The sequence below is a fragment of the Myotis yumanensis genome, unplaced genomic scaffold (assembly GCF_028538775.1).
Source record: "Myotis yumanensis isolate MYYU_CA2020_CCGP unplaced genomic scaffold, mMyoYum1.0.hap1 SCAF_1, whole genome shotgun sequence".
In the NCBI taxonomy this organism is placed as follows: Eukaryota; Metazoa; Chordata; class Mammalia; order Chiroptera; family Vespertilionidae; genus Myotis; species Myotis yumanensis.
The window spans coordinates 78,825,399-78,842,949 of record NW_027223752.1 but is presented as its reverse complement, the minus strand read 5'-3'; the positions used below and the strand labels follow the sequence as shown (position 1 = coordinate 78,842,949).

At 43.2% G+C, this 17,551-nt stretch overlaps 2 protein-coding genes across 2 annotated transcripts in view; one reads left to right on the top strand and one right to left on the bottom strand.

The window, feature by feature from the left end:
- The window catches only part of AVEN (apoptosis and caspase activation inhibitor), a 170,869-nt gene extending 169,273 nt beyond the window's left edge, over positions 1-1,596 (top strand). The window contains exons 5-6 of the mRNA XM_070425574.1: positions 26-389; positions 1,184-1,596. Of these exons, the coding sequence (XP_070281675.1) occupies positions 26-389; positions 1,184-1,299 (480 nt within the window). The 3' untranslated portion in view covers positions 1,300-1,596. The remainder of the gene's footprint in view (positions 1-25; positions 390-1,183) is intronic.
- A 119-nt stretch (positions 1,597-1,715) lies between these two features.
- RYR3 (ryanodine receptor 3) overlaps positions 1,716-17,551 on the bottom strand; it is a 398,822-nt gene continuing 382,986 nt past the window's right edge. The window contains exons 95-104 of the mRNA XM_070407843.1: positions 14,355-14,397; positions 13,797-13,924; positions 13,325-13,385; positions 12,868-13,014; positions 9,067-9,201; positions 7,449-7,605; positions 6,205-6,269; positions 5,741-5,841; positions 3,633-3,684; positions 1,716-2,723 (exon numbers count right to left, since the gene is read on the bottom strand). Of these exons, the coding sequence (XP_070263944.1) occupies positions 2,628-2,723; positions 3,633-3,684; positions 5,741-5,841; positions 6,205-6,269; positions 7,449-7,605; positions 9,067-9,201; positions 12,868-13,014; positions 13,325-13,385; positions 13,797-13,924; positions 14,355-14,397 (985 nt within the window). The 3' untranslated portion in view covers positions 1,716-2,627. The remainder of the gene's footprint in view (positions 2,724-3,632; positions 3,685-5,740; positions 5,842-6,204; positions 6,270-7,448; positions 7,606-9,066; positions 9,202-12,867; positions 13,015-13,324; positions 13,386-13,796; positions 13,925-14,354; positions 14,398-17,551) is intronic.

The following is a 17,551-nucleotide window of genomic DNA, read 5'->3' as shown; positions in this document are numbered from 1 at the left end:
CTCAGTTATTATGCTTCTCTTTCAGACCGCCCTTCCTTTAGAGCTTCCTCAGGTGAAACCAAAGAGAAACGATGAAGGCAAAGGACTAGGCATGCAGTTAAGAGGGCCCCTGGGGCCTGGAGGAAAGGGGTCCGTGTCTGAGCTGAAATCATCACCTGCTGGCTGCCCCGGGTTCCTGGGTAAAGCTAGCCCAAGACCAGGCCCCTCAGAGGGCTCCCAGGATCCTGCTTCCCCACTGCAGTCAGCAGCGGACCATCTGGAAGAAGAATTAGATCTGCTGCTTAATTTAGATGCGCCTGCAAAAGCGGGAGCGAACATCTTACCGGACCAGATGCCCCAGGACCTAGAATCTGAGAAAGATGGGGAGGTGGTGGCCCAAGAAGAAAAAGGTACAGTTTTCATTTTACTCCCTCTCCATCTTCTTGGTTCTGTGCTTTTATGAGAACAGCCTCACCCATGTCACATCCACACACATCTCCATTGGTGCCTGACATCAATCTGGCGTCGTCCACTGACATCTATTTCTGTGCTCACATCTCCGCTTCCCCAGAGCTGACCTTTCTGACAACATTCCTCTCACTCGCTATGCAGCTCCCAGAGCCGCTACCTGCCTGATCTCAGCGTTAAATCTGAGGCTGCGAATTGAACGTGAGCGATAAACAAGCCTTGAGATATTTGTAGCCCTTAGCTGTGCAGCAGCGGACCTTTTAATCAACTGTCTGAATAGCCCAGTTAACCAGCTCTTCCTTCGTTTTACTGTTTTGATCTTGTTTTTTACAAGAGAACAACACTTTCTTGTTTGTGTGTGTTCCATGAGGCAGTGGCCCATCTGATGCGGAGAGGCCCAAGGCAAGGCCCCAGCATATCCTGCGTTCAAGGGCCTTAATACTTTCCAGGATTGCTACAATAGCACACAGAAAACCGAGTGTTGGTCTTTTTAATAAACTAGTGAACTGTGAAATTCAACTTGAGAATAAATAGAGGGGCAAATTTCTACTCTATTAATTTGTTTAGATATTATTGTATCATCTTAGGGAGTAGGGACAACAATAGAATGTTTCCCCTTGCTGTAAGCAAAGTAATAATTGTGGCTGAATTATATCATGGAACAGCGCCCAGGGAAGCTGTCACCCTCCGTTTTGGGACTAACGTGAAGTGGTTAACATTGCCTTTATTTCCCTAGTTCCTGCAAAACCATCTGTGGCGGAAGAAAAAACGGTGGAACCTGAGCAACCAAGCACATCCAAAAATGTTACCGAGGAAGAGCTTGAAGACTGGTTGGACAGTATGATTTCCTAACAAAAAAAGAGAAAGAAACAGAAAAAGAGAAAGAAAAAAGTGCCCGACACCAGTTTGGGTTGCCCCGTAAGGCCGGGCCCATGGCTGTCCGTGAGAGCCTGCCCCGCGCCAGTGTGTTCCATCGGCTCACACAGTGCACACCTGCCTCTGTGTCTGACAACAGCCACAATAATACAGTTACGAGGCTCGGGGCATTTTCCTCTGACTTAGTCATCTCAGACTCAGGAAGGGCGGAGACGTGGCACTTGTTTCCAGCACAGCGAAGTGTTTGGCCAAATAAACCAGTGCTGGTCTGTGGAGTGTTTTCCTTTTTGTGAAGGGGTTTAGGCTGTTTGTCTCATGTCCCTTTCCCAGCAGCCACAGTGTGGTTGCAGAATCATCCAGAGGTGGTGCATTACAAGAGGCCGAACCACGGGTTGGCACGTATCACTTTATTGCAGTGGGCACTTCATTTTACTTAAGATTCACCTAAACATAGCGGCTCCACTACTTACGAGGGACCATAAAGCATTACTCAATTTGGCATAAGATTGAGATTTTTCTGAGTTTTCAGTACAGTACTTTTCTTCTAATAACAGCAGTCGACAAGCTGTTACTGAGAAAAAAAAATTATATGCATAACCTTCAAGTGCAGTTTCTTAAAGTAAGACAGAAGATCAACACAATTATTTAATGGGACTGTCCATCTGGAACATAAACGTAAAAAACTTGCATAGCTATATCTAAAGAGGTTTCAAGGCACTTAATCGATATTTCATTGTCGACAAAGTGTTTTTTTCTGTTTCTATTTCTTTAACTGGTTAAAGCTTTTCAAACTGATTCTGGGTACATTCACTAGTAAGTACCGTGGGAAAAATTAGACTTCAGTTCAAATGATTTTTTTGTAGTTCAGGCCATGAGTCACTCGTGGATATTGTCATGTGGCATTCAAGTGTTTAAAATTTCATGTATTATGCATCCAAGACTTCATACTTCTAGTCCCTTTCTCAATGCTGCCATCCTGACAAACACGTTACAGTAGAACTGAAAATCTTGAAGGCATTCAACTAGAGTCCTTGATTTAACATTTTGAAAGGTTATCTCCCACAGGGTTTGTCCATTAGGCACAAAGAGTCCAATCAATTCCAAAATATCACAGAGATTTTTTTTTTTTTTTGTGGCTTCTTTTTGGGGTTTTTACACAGATTTTTTAACAAACAATTTCTTGTTGTAAGGGAGGCATTTAGAAAATGTCACCTTGCAAAAATGTTGCATATGAAGTGTACAAGAGGATTTTAATTTCACTTTAAGTTGACAGTCCAGACTCGAAGAGTTTCTTTCATTCAGGCTTATCCAAGCTGATCCTCATATTGTTTCCGAAAGCAGTCACCAGCTGGGAAGAAATCCCAACACCTTTCTTGGTACATCTTCCAGACATACGATTCCTGAAATAATCGGGGGGAAAAGGTACTTCTTTTTAAACCACAGTAAGCTAAAGCTCGAAAACTCTGTTTTTGCTCTATTTGTCTCCCTTTAGGAAGATTGATGTGGATTTATATGAGGCTCAACTGGCGCATTCATTCTTGTTGTATTCACAGCCCATTTTGACAGCAAGAGGTTTCTTCCCACTTCCTCCTCCCAAACACAGAAACTAACTCAGTGATTGACATAAAAATACTTAAAAGATTAGCAGTAGGCTGATTCCATGTAACTTGTAATTGGTAGAAGAATGTACGATGGGGACCATGGAGGGCTGGCTTAGGTAGATTAAAGCCAGCTCCGGAAACCAGCTGCCCTCTCGTAAATGTTCGGGCTGTGAAGAATTCCTACAAACTCAGTGATGTTTGAAAACTTGATAACCTGCCTCTTCTGCCTGTGTTCTCTGTCTTTACATGTCATAATCATAAAATCCCTTTGACACCTTCATTCATACTCTCACATCCACCCCTCCCCCTTCCCCTTCCCCACTCAAGATTATCTTTCTATGCCGTCCTCACAGCATTTGCCTCTGCTCCACCTGTTCTTTGTGCTCACCACCCACTCAGCTCCTCATTGTCTTTTGCTCTGTAATGCTCTCAACCTCCAGCTCCTTAACTCTGAAGGGTGTGGAAAATGTCAGTGTCTGTTGGAAGCATAACCAGGACTCTTTTGGAATAGAATGGAATTGCTTTAGAATTCTGGCTTCTTAAGTCACAGAGGATGGTGGAGTGATGCAGAAAGCAGTGGGGAACGGCATGGAGGCCGATGGGATCACCTGTCTCCTCCAAATAGCCTGTGCTCAGCCGATTCTTGACACTTAGGCAAAGGAAGTGCTGCTGTGGGGGTGTGATGCTTAATTAGACTTTTCCCCTCACCTGACCCGTGTGCTCTGTTTCATCTTTGTTAATCAAATACATCAGGAAGAACCTGGAACAAGGAAAAAAGGTTTAATAAATGAGGAAAAGACAATATTAGATACTTCCGCTAGGAAGCCTAGTTTCGTTTACTTAATTAAAGGAACCAGAGGAGGGGTTTAAATATGCTTTTTAGTATCATGCTGTCCACTAGGCCTTTCCGAATTGGGCAAATGTGGCATAGACACAAACCATCTTTTCCTGATGATCATGTTAAAATTAGCCTTTTCATGAGAAGAGATCCCTTTTTATGTCCCCAGAGTTTAAGCTAAGATCCCTTGTGAGGAAGCATTTTCGCTACCATTTTATTGTTTAAAAATATCCTAATCCAAACAATGAAATGGTATCCCAAACTCTTCCTGCATAATTTTCAGTACACCTATTCATCGTGACATAAAAATGTAGAATTAAAATTATATGGTGTCTCAAGGATACGGGATTTTTGGAAAGTACTTAAGTTGCCCTGATTCTTTCAGAAATACAGTTTCGTTTTTGTTATAGACAACTGAGCAATGCCAAGGTGGTTTCACTTGCTCAACTGTGAGTGTCTGAGGTTTGAGTCTGTCTGGAACACACAAGCATCCCGGGAGGCCGGGCGCTCAGCTCGCATTACATGGCCTCAGAGACAGCTGCCAGAGGAGCCGGTCTCGTGCCCTTCAGGAAAAGAACTGAGCTCTTGGTGAGAAAGAGAAAGTAGAAATAACTCTCTTCGGAAGGGGGGGGGGGGGCGGGGGGAAGAGCTGAGCCCAGATTTTGAGTTCTCTCAGGGTCCCCTGAGTTTATAGCTTCAGATTGTGGCCCACAGTAGAGGCTGTAAACATATATTAGTTTCCTCCTTCTTTGTTTATCACATTAAGAAACAAGGCATGGCCAGTATCTGACCTTGTTGGAGACTTAGGCACATTTATCTGAGAAAGTACCATTTGGGGGTGTGTGTGGAGTTTAAACATGAATAAGATGGGTTCTTTCCCCTCAAGCTCTCTGCTAAAGAGGCACAGAGAGAGAAACAGACTATTCTAATATAGAAGGCTAGCGAAAGACGTAGAAGGGGTCCCAACCCAGCTACCATAATGCTCTTCCTCTCTTCTCTATTCACTGGTCCTGACATGTGGCCGTGTGCTCACCTTTCATAGAAGGGCATCCACTGGACCCCCTTCAATAAGATGCAAACTCTCAATGAGAACAAACAAGGATGACTACCCAGACTTGAGGGAAGGTATGCCAAAGTTAATGTTTAAAAATTTGTGTTTTTGTCTTAAGAAATTCTTAAACTGTTGTCTCTTTGGCAATAACACCTTTCCCAAAGGCTGTGCCTGTTCCATCTTAAAGAAACTTGAGGATTTTCTAAATACAATGTGGACTCAGGGGAAGGGGTAGGCCAGGGAGCCAAGCCCAGCAGTGTTTTGTTTTGTTTTTTCTTACAAATGATCACTTAGAGAATCTGAATTATCAGGAAATCTGTATTCTCTATAAATTCTGTAAGTTCTAGGTTTCACAGGCAGTTCACAGAACATAATAGGCTCTGAATCACTTGTTCTGGAGTGAATGCTTTACCTCAGGTGTTGGGATAGAGCAGTGTGAAAACGTCCCCAAACCTCATGGAGCCCATGTGTCACCAGGAGAGGAGGACACGGTGAGGACTGAAAACTCACTACAGAATCCAGCACCATGTGGACCCGTGGCCACCTTGACAAGAGCAAATGTGAGGGGTGGCGGGAGAGGAAGAAGCAGGGCAATGGCTTTAAGTAAAAATGCAGCCACAGACTTTTGTCTTTGTCTAGGATTTTAAAAGGTTGTACCGGGATAGGAAAATTCCAGCAAAGGAAAAACATTGCTGGAGTTATGTGACCTTGAGATGGGTTGCAGGACCTTCGCTCAGAGCAGGAACAGTCCACAACACATATCTATGAAACATGGGAGGCAGGTTGCATGGGCCTTCTTGCCTAATTGCCACTTTCTCAGAGAAACAGGAGGAAATGGCATCAGCAGAGACTGAACTAACTGACTGTTGGTGTTATTCTACCACTTCTCCCCCACCCCTGTCACCCCTATCGACCAAGAGTACTCACAAGTAGTTGGCTAAGTTGTGCTCTTGTAATGTGTGTGTTTCAAAACCATGAGGGATTGTGTCAAAGTAGTCATTGCCAATCCCACAGATGAAACATTTAGTCTAGAAAAATAACAGAGGCAGTAAAGGTATTAGTAGGCGTGACATTACAGGCAGGTGGAAAAAGGGCGATGATATCTGCTTGAATTGAGACACACTGAAAACTTTCTCTCTCAAATGCTTCAGGCACTTAGTCATCCACTCCCTAGCGAGCTGGGGGTACTTGCTCCTGCCCCAAGCATGGGGCATGGTGAAGGCAGCAGGCGGAAGGGATGGGATAGCGTAGAACACAGAGGGTGGAGCACGAAATGCCCAGAGCTGGTAGGTAGGCACCGAGAAGAGGACAGGAATGGAAACAGGTTGCATTGGTAATTCTGCTGTGAAATAGAGAGCTAGAGTTGGAATGAGTACTTAGAAGAACATTACCTCCATATCTTCTCGTACTTGTTCCTGCTGGTCTCTCAACTCTCCAAAAGCATCAATAATAAGACCTGGGATTTTAAATACAAAGACAGATAAAGTGTTTTAAATAATCTGTTCAGGGTAAGGAATTATAGAGGGAATGGCACAGGCCACTTTGTTTTGTAAAGTAAATTATCAAGCTTATTCAGAGAAAACATACTCAGAAAAAAACAGAGCTTGTTTTTAAATGCTGCATCCTGGCGAAACATTCTTCCTCTAACCTCACCTTTCTGCAGTATGTGCTAACTACTCTCTCCTCCTAGAAACATGTTCCTCTCCGCCAGCACCCCCCCCCCCGCCCCCCCCCGCCCCACCTTATTTAGCTCCCCTTCCTTTCTGTCTCTGGAGCTCTCCACGTTCTCCTAGCACCTGATGCAGAGTACATTGCAGGGTTTCTCCTCAGTTTATTTGCTTCTCTTGCTGGGAAATCTCTGCACCACCATCTTTGACCACCATGATGGGCCTAATTTCTGTTATTTTTGCTTTTGTTTCTATTTATTTTACATGTGTTATGTTATTTCATTCCTGACTTGTTCCTTGAAAGACCTATTACAGCTAGCTAACTACTTATTAGCCCCCAACGCCTGCACGTCTTGCAGGCACCATAACGCACCATGACTCCAACTAAATTCATCCTATTCCTCTAATTCCTGACAAGCATTGGCTAAATATCAGTATGCCTTCCCCAAAAGAAGAGAAAACCCGTCACACTCTCATGGCTCCTCTCCCACCCCCAGGAGGCTATGGGCCAAGGCTAGACCCGGGACCTCTAGGAAGCAGGACAGCAGGTAATGGTCAGTTCAGAGTGGGGAGTGGCAGGGAGGGGCCTCTGTAAGGATTCTCAAGTTTCTTGTATAGGCAAACCTCGGAGATATTGTGGGTTTCGTCCCAGAGCACCGTGGTACAGTGAGCCTTAATAAAGCATGTCATAATCTTTTTTAACAGAAGGCCTTGACTTCAATTTGTAAAGATAATGCAACATTTATGAAACAAAATAAAAGGAGGTAAGCCTATATCAGTGCCTGGGTGGATCTTTGGCTTTCTATATGGGCAAGGCCTCATACATACCATGGTAGATGCTAAATAAATGTTGAATTTACAAATGAATGCACAAACCTCTTTATATAAAACAACGAGGCTGGAGATGCAGGATGGTAAAGAGAATGAGATTAAGCCCTGTTCATACTTAACGTAACTGTCAAACATACCTTGGATGATGGCCAGCAAGATGACAATGACAAAGAAGAAAAAGGTGATGTCGAAGACAATGCGGTACATTTCGTAAGGATCCCCAGCGGGGTCTTCAATCTCATCGCCAATGCCACCTCCAGCTCTCACTCCCACGTACATGTGGAATAGGTAACACTAGGCAAGAAAAATAATGTCAATTCAAGTACAAGTTGCAGAGTTGTTTTTAGCAAGATGATCACATCATTCATTTAATTAGATCAACGTATGTCAGCCCTGAGCCAGGGGAAGGGTGCCCGTCAACGATATCTATTCCTGCTGCTCACTGCTCTCCACTGCACCCTACGGCCAGTTTGGTAAGAGTGCTGTTACATGTAGCCTTTAAATGACAATTTTTGCTCATATTTTAAAAAGTTTTGAGCTTTTTGATACAAGAGAATTCATTTAAGACAGGTATAACTTAAAAGACCTTTAAACCCCAATGAGTATGGCATATACCAGATATGAGTTTTCCCTCATCTAATTGTAAGGGTGCTGGGCTCCAGCCTCTGGAAAGAGGCCCCTTCTATTTCTCCTGCATTCCCCTTACATCTGGGAGGGGAGGGATTTCCGTAGCATCTTAGAGAATAGACTTTCCTTCTCTCTGAGTTCCAGTTCACAGAGCAGGGCGCCCTTCATCTTGCCTCCTGCACTTCCTCCTGCCTGGACAGGTTAGGTCCAGAGGAAAAGGCAGACTTACAACCAGTAAATAAAAAACCAGGGGCAGCACAGAGATGGGTCACACTGGTGCTCTGGCAACTGTAGTGTTGCTGTCACATGAGGGTACCCCCAGCACCACCCTCAAAGAAAGCATAGGAGAGTTTATAGCCAAGAAGTCTGACGCATTTTCTAGAGAAATGACCACATTCTTTCCTGCACATCTGGTCACCAGAGTTGCTACTGCAGCTGTGCTCGCTCACCCTGAACTGTGCCCTTCTTGCCCACACGGGGCTCTCACTGGGAATGCCCACCTGATCCTACTGTTGTTAGGTTTTTTCACACTACGGTGGTGAAAGAATCCCTGCTGGCCCTGGCCGATTTGGTTTAGTGGATAGAGCATTGGCCTGTGGACTGAAGGGTCCCGGGTTCGATTCCATCTAAGGGCACATGCATGCGTTGCAGGCTCGGTCCCCAGTAGGGGGCCTGCAGAAGGCAGCTGATCAATGATTCTCTCTTATCATTGATGTTTCTATCTATCCCTCTCCCTTCCTCTCTGAAATCAATAAAAATCAATAAAAATATTTTTTAAAAAAGAACCCGCACTGGCTTGGGGAAATAAATTGGGCACCAGAGCCATGGGGCTCTGCTCTCAGAGACAAAGAATCAAAAGCTTGCCTTCTATGGATTAGATACAAGTATTCAGAACTTCGCCACAAACAAATACAGGTGACTGAAGACCTGCTCCTAGCTGAGCTGCTCTCCCACAAGCCTCAGGTGAGTGCTCAGGAAAGTCTCCATCACTGCTGTCTCTCTGGGACACTTTCCCCTGGGAATGAGACATCTATATTCTGCTCTGTAACTACCGCTCGCAGTTCCCCAGACCACCCACAGCCCCTTCCCAACAAGACAGGTGACCAGGTGGCCTGCGTGGGCTCTCACCGTCATCATGTCGTCACACTTCATGTCGGGCTCGTCGTCGTCCTCACTCTTGTTGTAGAACTTGCGGAAGAAGTTGAAAGCCACCACGGTGTAGAGGTAAACCACCACGGCCAGGAGGCCCACGGTCAGAACCAGCTGCGGGGGAGAGAGAAGGAAAGGAGGTCGGCCTTCTCCACCTTGAGATGTTCCTGGGCTAGGCCAAGGAAACAGGAGGGTGAGGCTGAGCGGGGGACAGAGGAGATAGTAGATAGAAACAGGCTCTTGGGAGACAAGAGTAATGACGGGGTGTTATGGACTAAATTGTCTCCCCCAATACATACGCTGAAGCCTTTACCGCCAATCCCTCAGAATGTGACTGTGGAGGTAGGGCCTTTAAAGAGGTGATTACATTTATACAAGCCTGGCAGAGCGCCCTCCTCCAAACTATCTGGTGTCCCTGTGGGAAGAAGAGATTAGGACATGGAGGCAGCAGATGGCTGCATGAACATAGGGGACGAGCAAGTGGAAGAGCAGTAAGAGGGCAGCCAGATGAGAGCCCCAGAGGCCTCAGAGAAGGCCAAACCTACCACACCTTGACCTGGACTTCCCGCCTCCAAAACTGAGAGGACATGTCTGTTGGTTAAGCCCCCTATGCTGGAGCAGACTGATATCTGGGGCCTGTATAAACTAGGGATGTCAAGATCGGATAGTGAAGGTGCCAGGAGGAGGGTTACCTTGTTATGTTAGAGCGAGAGCAGAAACCTAAGTTTCATGATGCAGCTTCTGCGTTAAGCTGCCTCTGAAGAAACAAAAGGTTCTTTGGACTGGCAGGTGGTCCTACATTACACTGTTTCATAAATAACCATGGACTGGATAATTGTCACAGCCTTGAAGTTACTATATGAATTATTTATGATGGTTGAGTAAAGTGACATTTTTCATAACCAAGATATCTGCCAGGACCTCTGCAAGGGTCATAGGGCATGTTCATTTCCTGGTGTTAGGAGGTTCTACAAACAAGGAGCACACAGGACCTGCCCACCTGGACTGTATGAGGGACTAGGTGCTGAGCAGAACTCTTAGAATCAATAAGATAACGTCTCTGTCCTGAAGGAGCCATGTAATGGGTGGGTATGAGCTCTAAGATAAATAGCAGAAGAGACATCTACAGGGATTTCTTGAACAATGAATAATAAGCTACCTAACTCAGATAGCAGGCCTTACAGAACCAGCTCGTTTTAGAAAAACAGAAAGAGCTCGAGCTTTGCACGAAGGAAGAAAGAAGCTAGTTGTGCCACTTAGCAGCTGCGCGGTCTTGGGAGAGACACGGCCTCTCTGAGCCTCAATTCTCTTACCTGCCATGTGAGCATAACATCTACTTCCAGAGTAGTTGTGAGCCTGTTGCAGTACTGGCACATGGTACAAGCTGGGCACATTAAAACAAAAAAGCTTGCCAGAGTATATTCAGCAAGGCCGTATAAAAAAATTCACTGTTTAAACTTTCCATTTAAGTTACAGTCTTAATGCCATTAAGCCAAATCAATAAAAACTGAAGTTTAATAATCTGAGTAATTCTAAAAGAACATACCGAACTGGCATTCGACAGGTCACACGGGGAAACACCACCTTTATAGGATCAAACTTCCCAAGATGCCCATGTTAAAATACATAATGCCTTCTCCCAGGAACCTATAAGTAAGCATTCAACTCTAAGCCAACTTCTCTATCACAGGTTCTGTTATTACCTCCCCAAACTTTAGCTTCTTGTATGTGGCAGAAAATTTCTCTCTCTAGCTTTCTCAATTCTTTATCACCAACCCAAATAAGACATATTGACTGTTGTGACTACCAGAAGCTGAGAAGAAATACTGCATGATATAATATACCCTAATTAATACCTGATGATCTAGCACTTTTCGTTTTAGAACAAAGGTCAACTTGATTTTTTTCTGCTTGGAATCTTTATCTATTTTTAAGGTGTACAACCTGATGATTTAATATATCTATACATTGTAAAATAATGACCAAATCAAGGTAATTGATATATCCATCACCTCATACAGTTATCATTTCTCTGTGTGTGTGTGTGGTAAGAATACTAAGATCTACTCTCAGCAAATTTTAAATATATGATACAGTATTTTTAACTATAATCACCTTGCTTTACATTAGATGCCAAGAACTTATTCCTCTTATAACTGGAAGTTCATACCCTTTGACCAACATCTCTTCATTTCCCTGACCCCCCCAGCCCCTGGTAAACTCTATTCTACTCTTTGGTTCTATGAGCTCAACTTTTTTAGATTCCACATATAAATGAGATCATACAGTACTTGTCTTTCTGTGTCTGGCTTATTTCATTTAGGATAATGTTCTCAAGGCCCATCCATGCTATTACAAATGGCAGCATTTCCTTTTTTCATGGCTGAATAATATCTCATTGCATGCATGTATATACCACATTTTTTTTTTTTTATGTTCTTCCATTGATGGACACTTAGGTTGTTTCCATATCTTGGTTATTCAGAATAATGCTGTAGTGAATGTGGGAGTATAGCTTTCTCTTCAAGATACTACTGATTTCATTTCCTTTGCATTATACCCAGAAGTGGTATTGCTGGATCACATGGCAGTTCTAGATTTAATTTTGTAAGGAACCTCCAAACTGTTTTCCAAAATGGCTGCACCAGCTGGGCACAGTTTGACTTCCTTCTTCTCTCCTCCTACAAAAGTTTAGAGGTGTGAGGGGACAAGTCTCATTCACGGAATTGCACTTAATGCAGATGGAATGCTAAAGGGTCTGAGTTTGTTGGCAGAAGCAGCCATTAGAGGATTTTAATCAAGGGTTCACCTGACAATATTGTCCAAGACAGACTGGATATTGATTGGAGACTGGATATGGCAATGGCGATATAGATACATGTCTTTTAACATTTATTGTACTATATCTGAACTTAGATATACTAATATATCTATATTAACTCTCAGCTTTTTATACATAAACACACACATATATGTATAGCTATTTATGTATGTGTGTACATACATGTCTAAATCATTGGTTCTTAGTTGGACGCATATACCATAAGTATCTGGGGAGTTTTTAAATTACAATAACCACTTGCTAACCTCCAGTGAGTACATCAGATCCATGGAGGAAGGGGGAGGGATCTCCAAAGTGATGATATGTCAATCACCTCCTTCCCTCCCCCTCTTCCCTGCTTGATCTAAATGTTAGGGGTTTCTGAATTAAGGTCTTATACCTCTTAAATGATGGCTACAATTTTATTTTTAACTAGAGGCCCGGTGCACGAAATTCGTGCACTCGGCCTGGGGGTCCTTCAGCCCGGCCTGTGCCCTCTCACAGTCTGGGATCCCTCGGGGAATGTCCAAGTGATGGCTCGGGCCCATGGGCCTAAGCCATCAGTCGGACATCCTTAGCGTTGCCCCAGAGGCGGGAGAGGCTCCCGCCGCTGCCGCGCTCACCAGCTGTGAGCTCAGCTCAGGGATTCTGGCTGAGCGGCACCCCCCTGTGGGAGTGCACTGACCACTAGGGGGAAGCTCCTGCGTTGAGCATCTGTTCCCTAGTGGTCAATGCGAATCATAGCGACAGCGTTAGCGACAGGTCATTCCGCTATTCGGTCAATTTGCATATTAGCCTTTTATTATATAGGATTGGCTGCAATTTTATAAAATAATCACTAGAAAGGGGTATTATACACTGTACACGTACCTTCCTGTTATACACTAGTTGTACCACTTGTTTTGGTTAATTTTCCACATCTAGGTCTATTCTGTCCTGTGTTAGTATAAACCCAGTACCTGTTTGCCATTATGAGTTACAGATGATAGGATGGTCCTCAGTGTCTTGAAGCCCATGGCGATATCCAGCAGGTGAGCAGCAAAGAAGAAGTTGTTGTAGTGGCCCAGGATGGACATGGTTGTGTACCAGGCCAGGTAGAGAAAGGACTGTGAGGATAGAAGAAATTTAGAGGCTTTTCTAGCGTCCATGCCTCTTGATGCTCACTGAACCATTTTTTCTCATCTTTGGGGACAGAGTGAGGATAGATGGTTTTTAGATGCCGAGGTGCTGTGAACTGGCCTAAGAATTTCTAAGTGGAACCCCATCTGTCTTACACGACTGCACAAGAGAGGTGTGCCCCAGCATCGTCAGGCCCTCAATCTTTCTGCACATGCTCCCTAGCTTTTTCCTTGTGGCATGTAATGACATCCCTGAACCTGGGGCATAGAATCTTGTTTCTCCAGATGCCATACTTACATTGTCAGTAAAAACAACTCCCAGCTTCCAGATATGGTACTTCATGTCGATGGAACTTAGCCTAAAGGGGAATAAAAAATTTAAAAACATGTAAATGTCAGGCTTTAGTGAAATGTTTAATAAGGGGAAAATTAATTTTTTTCTCTCTCAGGTTTAATAATCTAAATATGACTTTGAGCCTCTTTATCAGGTTGTATGTGTTCCCTGTGAGATTGAGAAAGGTAGAATCACTCATCCTGAAATTTCAATTAGTTTTTCTTTTTGAGTCAGGCATAAAGGCTGAGAGGTCCTTAAATGTTTTTAAAGCAGTGCTCTCCCAATAAGTTAGAATCCAGAGGAAACACCTAAGCCAGACCGGAGCCTGGGAGAACAAAGATCTGATTGAGATATTCCCCTTTAGCACCTTGAAAGGGCTGGAGAAATCAAAGGGTCTACTTTAGCCAGACTGGATTGTAACGCCTAAGCTCTGTACCATGACACCAGTGACGCCGCCTCTGCTTTGGTCTCTTCTACGGGGCTGAAGTCCAGGGCATTTTTGTCCAAACCCAGGAGTTCAGCAATGCGTTCCGCTCCGTAGAGATCACCATACTTGTTTATCACCTAGAGCAGAAAGGAGGACGGGGTGAGTTGGGCCACGTTACTAGCCATGCTTTCTCTAGCCCAGTGTCCGCGGAGGTCTGCTGTACTCTGGGCTCTTCCAAGGGGTTCATAAAGACATGATTCAAAATGCAACAGGAAAATAAAGAGGAAAAATAACCTCCAGAGAAAACAGAAATGATAAAGACAATCAAAAGAAAATTGCTTTTCGAGCTGCTAGCTTTTTGGAGGGGAGAAAAAAACTAGTGTGCAGAAAACAATGACTGTTAAGCTGTTAAAGGCAGATAAGGAGAGGAATGAAGCCAAACACCCACATGTGTTCATATACACCCCTTCCGTGACTTACTCTTCTTTGTCATAAAAGTAACATCAATTTCACTCATGTTTGTCTATGGAGAACTTAAAGCCTACTCACCCCACTGACAAGGCATACCTTTCTCTTTACAAACTTGTCCCAGTAGTTATTAGGGAAAGATCTGAAAAAAAGAAAATGAAAAAGGGGCGGTTCTTAACATCAAGGCCAAGCACATCAAGAGCCTTTGTAGTTTGCGTGTCTGGAGCTGTGATCCTGTGGTGTTTGTCCTGCTCACTGAAGGATTCAAACCTGATTGAACTTCAGAGTCTCCACAGGACTGACTTATGGTTCCACTACTTTGAACCGACTTCTAAGCACTTGGAAAGCCACTCTGCATTTTCTACTTAAAATTATGGTTAAGAGCCAGGGATTGTGATGACAGGATTAGACAGAAGCAGATATATATTTATTGATCCCAGTACTGAGTAGAAACAGAAACCTGTAGGAAACAGCTGTTTCTAACCTTCATTCATTGAGCACCTAGTTATGTCAGTAGCTGGGGTAGGTGCTGGGGATCAGTGGGGCAACGCATAGACAAGGTCCCTAACTACATAAAGTTTCCAGTCTGGGAATCATCTTTAGTTAATTTCTATAGCGTGTGGCTTAATCAGAATGCTCTTCCATTCCCTTCTCCATTCCCATATAATCCTGTGGGGTCTGCTTTCCTCAGGGATTTAGATCTCTCTCTCTTTTGGAGGTGGTTCCCTAAAACATCCCATGCCTACCCCCCAGGGGGAACTTCTTTCTTCTGCCTGGTAGCTTCTGCGAGCTCCAATGCAATTGATTTTCTATTGTTCAAGTCTGGAAAGAACTGTCACTTTCAGATATGTCAGCAAAACCATTTAAAATATTTTGCTCCTCTACAGAATGACTACTTCTTCCTGGGAGGGTTCCTTGTGTGGCTAGATTGCAGATAAGGAACTGCTGGCCCTTGGCACATACCTTCTTCCTTCTGCTCTCCTTTGAGTCATTCTTGTTGGATGTGGAACACACAGTCTCCTCTCCTAGCAATCACCCAAGTTGGTGGGGAGGTAGTGAGGGCCTCCCTCTCTGCCCGGGCCTCTCAGAATAACCCCCAGCAAATGCCACCTCTCCCCGGCAGGTGATTGTTAAAATTTTTTTAAATATATAATTAAAGCAGCTTCTTTGTCTAAACATCCAAATGCCACCTAAAAGCAAGAACAAATGCTGGCTTTATAGAGTAAGTTGCTAATAGGGGGACAGAAATAATTATGTTGATTTTCTTCTTTGTATATTTTTCTGCTACTTGATTTTTGTATGTATTGCATTTTTAGAATCTAAAATAAAACAAACGAAAATCAAGCCACGCTTCCTCTGTCCACACTGATATCCCCTTTCTCTTAAATCCATTATAAAATGGTCCAGAACCTACAGCTCAGCCTTGGCCACATTTTGTTGTAAGTGGAAAACTACACAAGTGGTGCAGGGCCACTGGCCAAAGGCTCTAGGCAAGACCCTTTTGCAGATGATCTTCCTTTGGTCTGAGTATTTTTTATCCCCTGACTAGGTATGTAAGCTCCTTGGAGATAGAAAACATTTTTACTTGGTAATATTCCTTAAAGAGTGCGATAGAGAAAAGAAACTTCAGAAGGGAAGTACATAAATAAATGTTACATCAATATAGGAATGGTCAAGAAAAATAATATAAGATGCTCAACCTCTAGAATTCACAGTGAGGTGCCACTGCTCACCTACCGGCTTAGCTAAACTGATGGCAAGTTTGGGTAAGGAGGCCGAGGAGCAGAAACTCTCCGACATCCCACAGTGCTGGTTGGCAGGTAAATTGGGACAGACATTTGCATATTCTTTTTTTCTTAGACATTTGCATATTCTATTCAGCAAAGTTGTCCTCTGGGTCTCTATTCTACAGGAACTCTTTTACTTGGGCATGAGTTATAAAAATGTTCATTGTAGCACTGTTTGTAATAGCCAGAAATGAAAACACTTGAAATACCCACTGCCAGGAAAATGGATAAATATCTGATAACATTCTCCTATCAGTGTTTTGAAACATTTGAGTTTTGCAAATGACAAAACTATGGGTACACACATCAGCATAGGTGAGTTCTCCTGCTATTTGACCCAGTGATCCCACTTCTAGGAATACATCCTAAGAAACTAGAAACACCAATCAGAAAGAATGTATGCACCCCTATGTTCATAGCAGCAAAATTTATAATAGCTAAGATCTGGAAACAGCCCAAGTGCCTATCAGTAGATGAGTGGATAGAAAAGCTGTGCTACATTTATTCAATGGAATACTATGCAGCAATAAAAAAGAAGGATCTCTTATCCTTTGAGACAGCATGGAGGGACCTGGAGAATATCATGCTAAGTGAAATAAGTCAGTCAGAGAAAGACAAGTATCACATGATCTCACTCATATGTGGAATCTAATTAACAAAATAAACTGATGAACAGAGAAGATCCAGAGACATGGAAGCATGAATAGAGTGTGGAATCTCAGAGGGAAGGCGGGAGAAGGTGGGTGGGTGTGAGGTAATCACCCAAAGACCTTGTTTGCATAACCCATGGACACAGACTGGTGAAAGCCGGGGGTGGGAGGCCGGGGGGCGGGGATGGGCTGGAGGGAGTTAATGTGGGAAAAAAGGGGACATATGTAATACTTTGAACAATAAAGATTTTAAGAAAAAGTGAGTTCTCAAACATGGCACTGAAGAAACGATTCAAATGACTAACATATGGTAGAATTTCATTTATATACAGTTCAAAAATAGTTACAATGCACCAATATCTAAGGACACACACTAAGTGCTAAAACTATAAAGCAAGAAATGATTATCACTAAAGTCAGGAGAGTAGTTAGCTGGGGGTTGAGGAGATAGGATAGAGAAGGATCATAACATCTGGGACCACAGAGCTTTCGGCAATGTTCATTTTTTTAACCTTGGTAGTTCAATTTATTATTATACTTTAAAATATACATATACATTTTATATCTTCTATATGTGTGTTTAACAAGATATAAATAATAAAATTAAAGCTCTTCATGATATATAGTTAACTGAAAACAACAGGTTACAAAGTAATACACATACTGCAATGCTGTTATTGTAAAAAAAGTAAAGATTCGTTATCAAAATTTTTTTTAAAATATCTATTTATGCATTTTCCTCCTTGTGGACACTTATGCCACTTCAAATAAGTTTTAGCAGCTATCCTTGTTGTGACATTTTAGTGTTCTTGCCTCACTATTCCCTTAGGATAAATGTCTTGAAACTGAACTGCCTTTT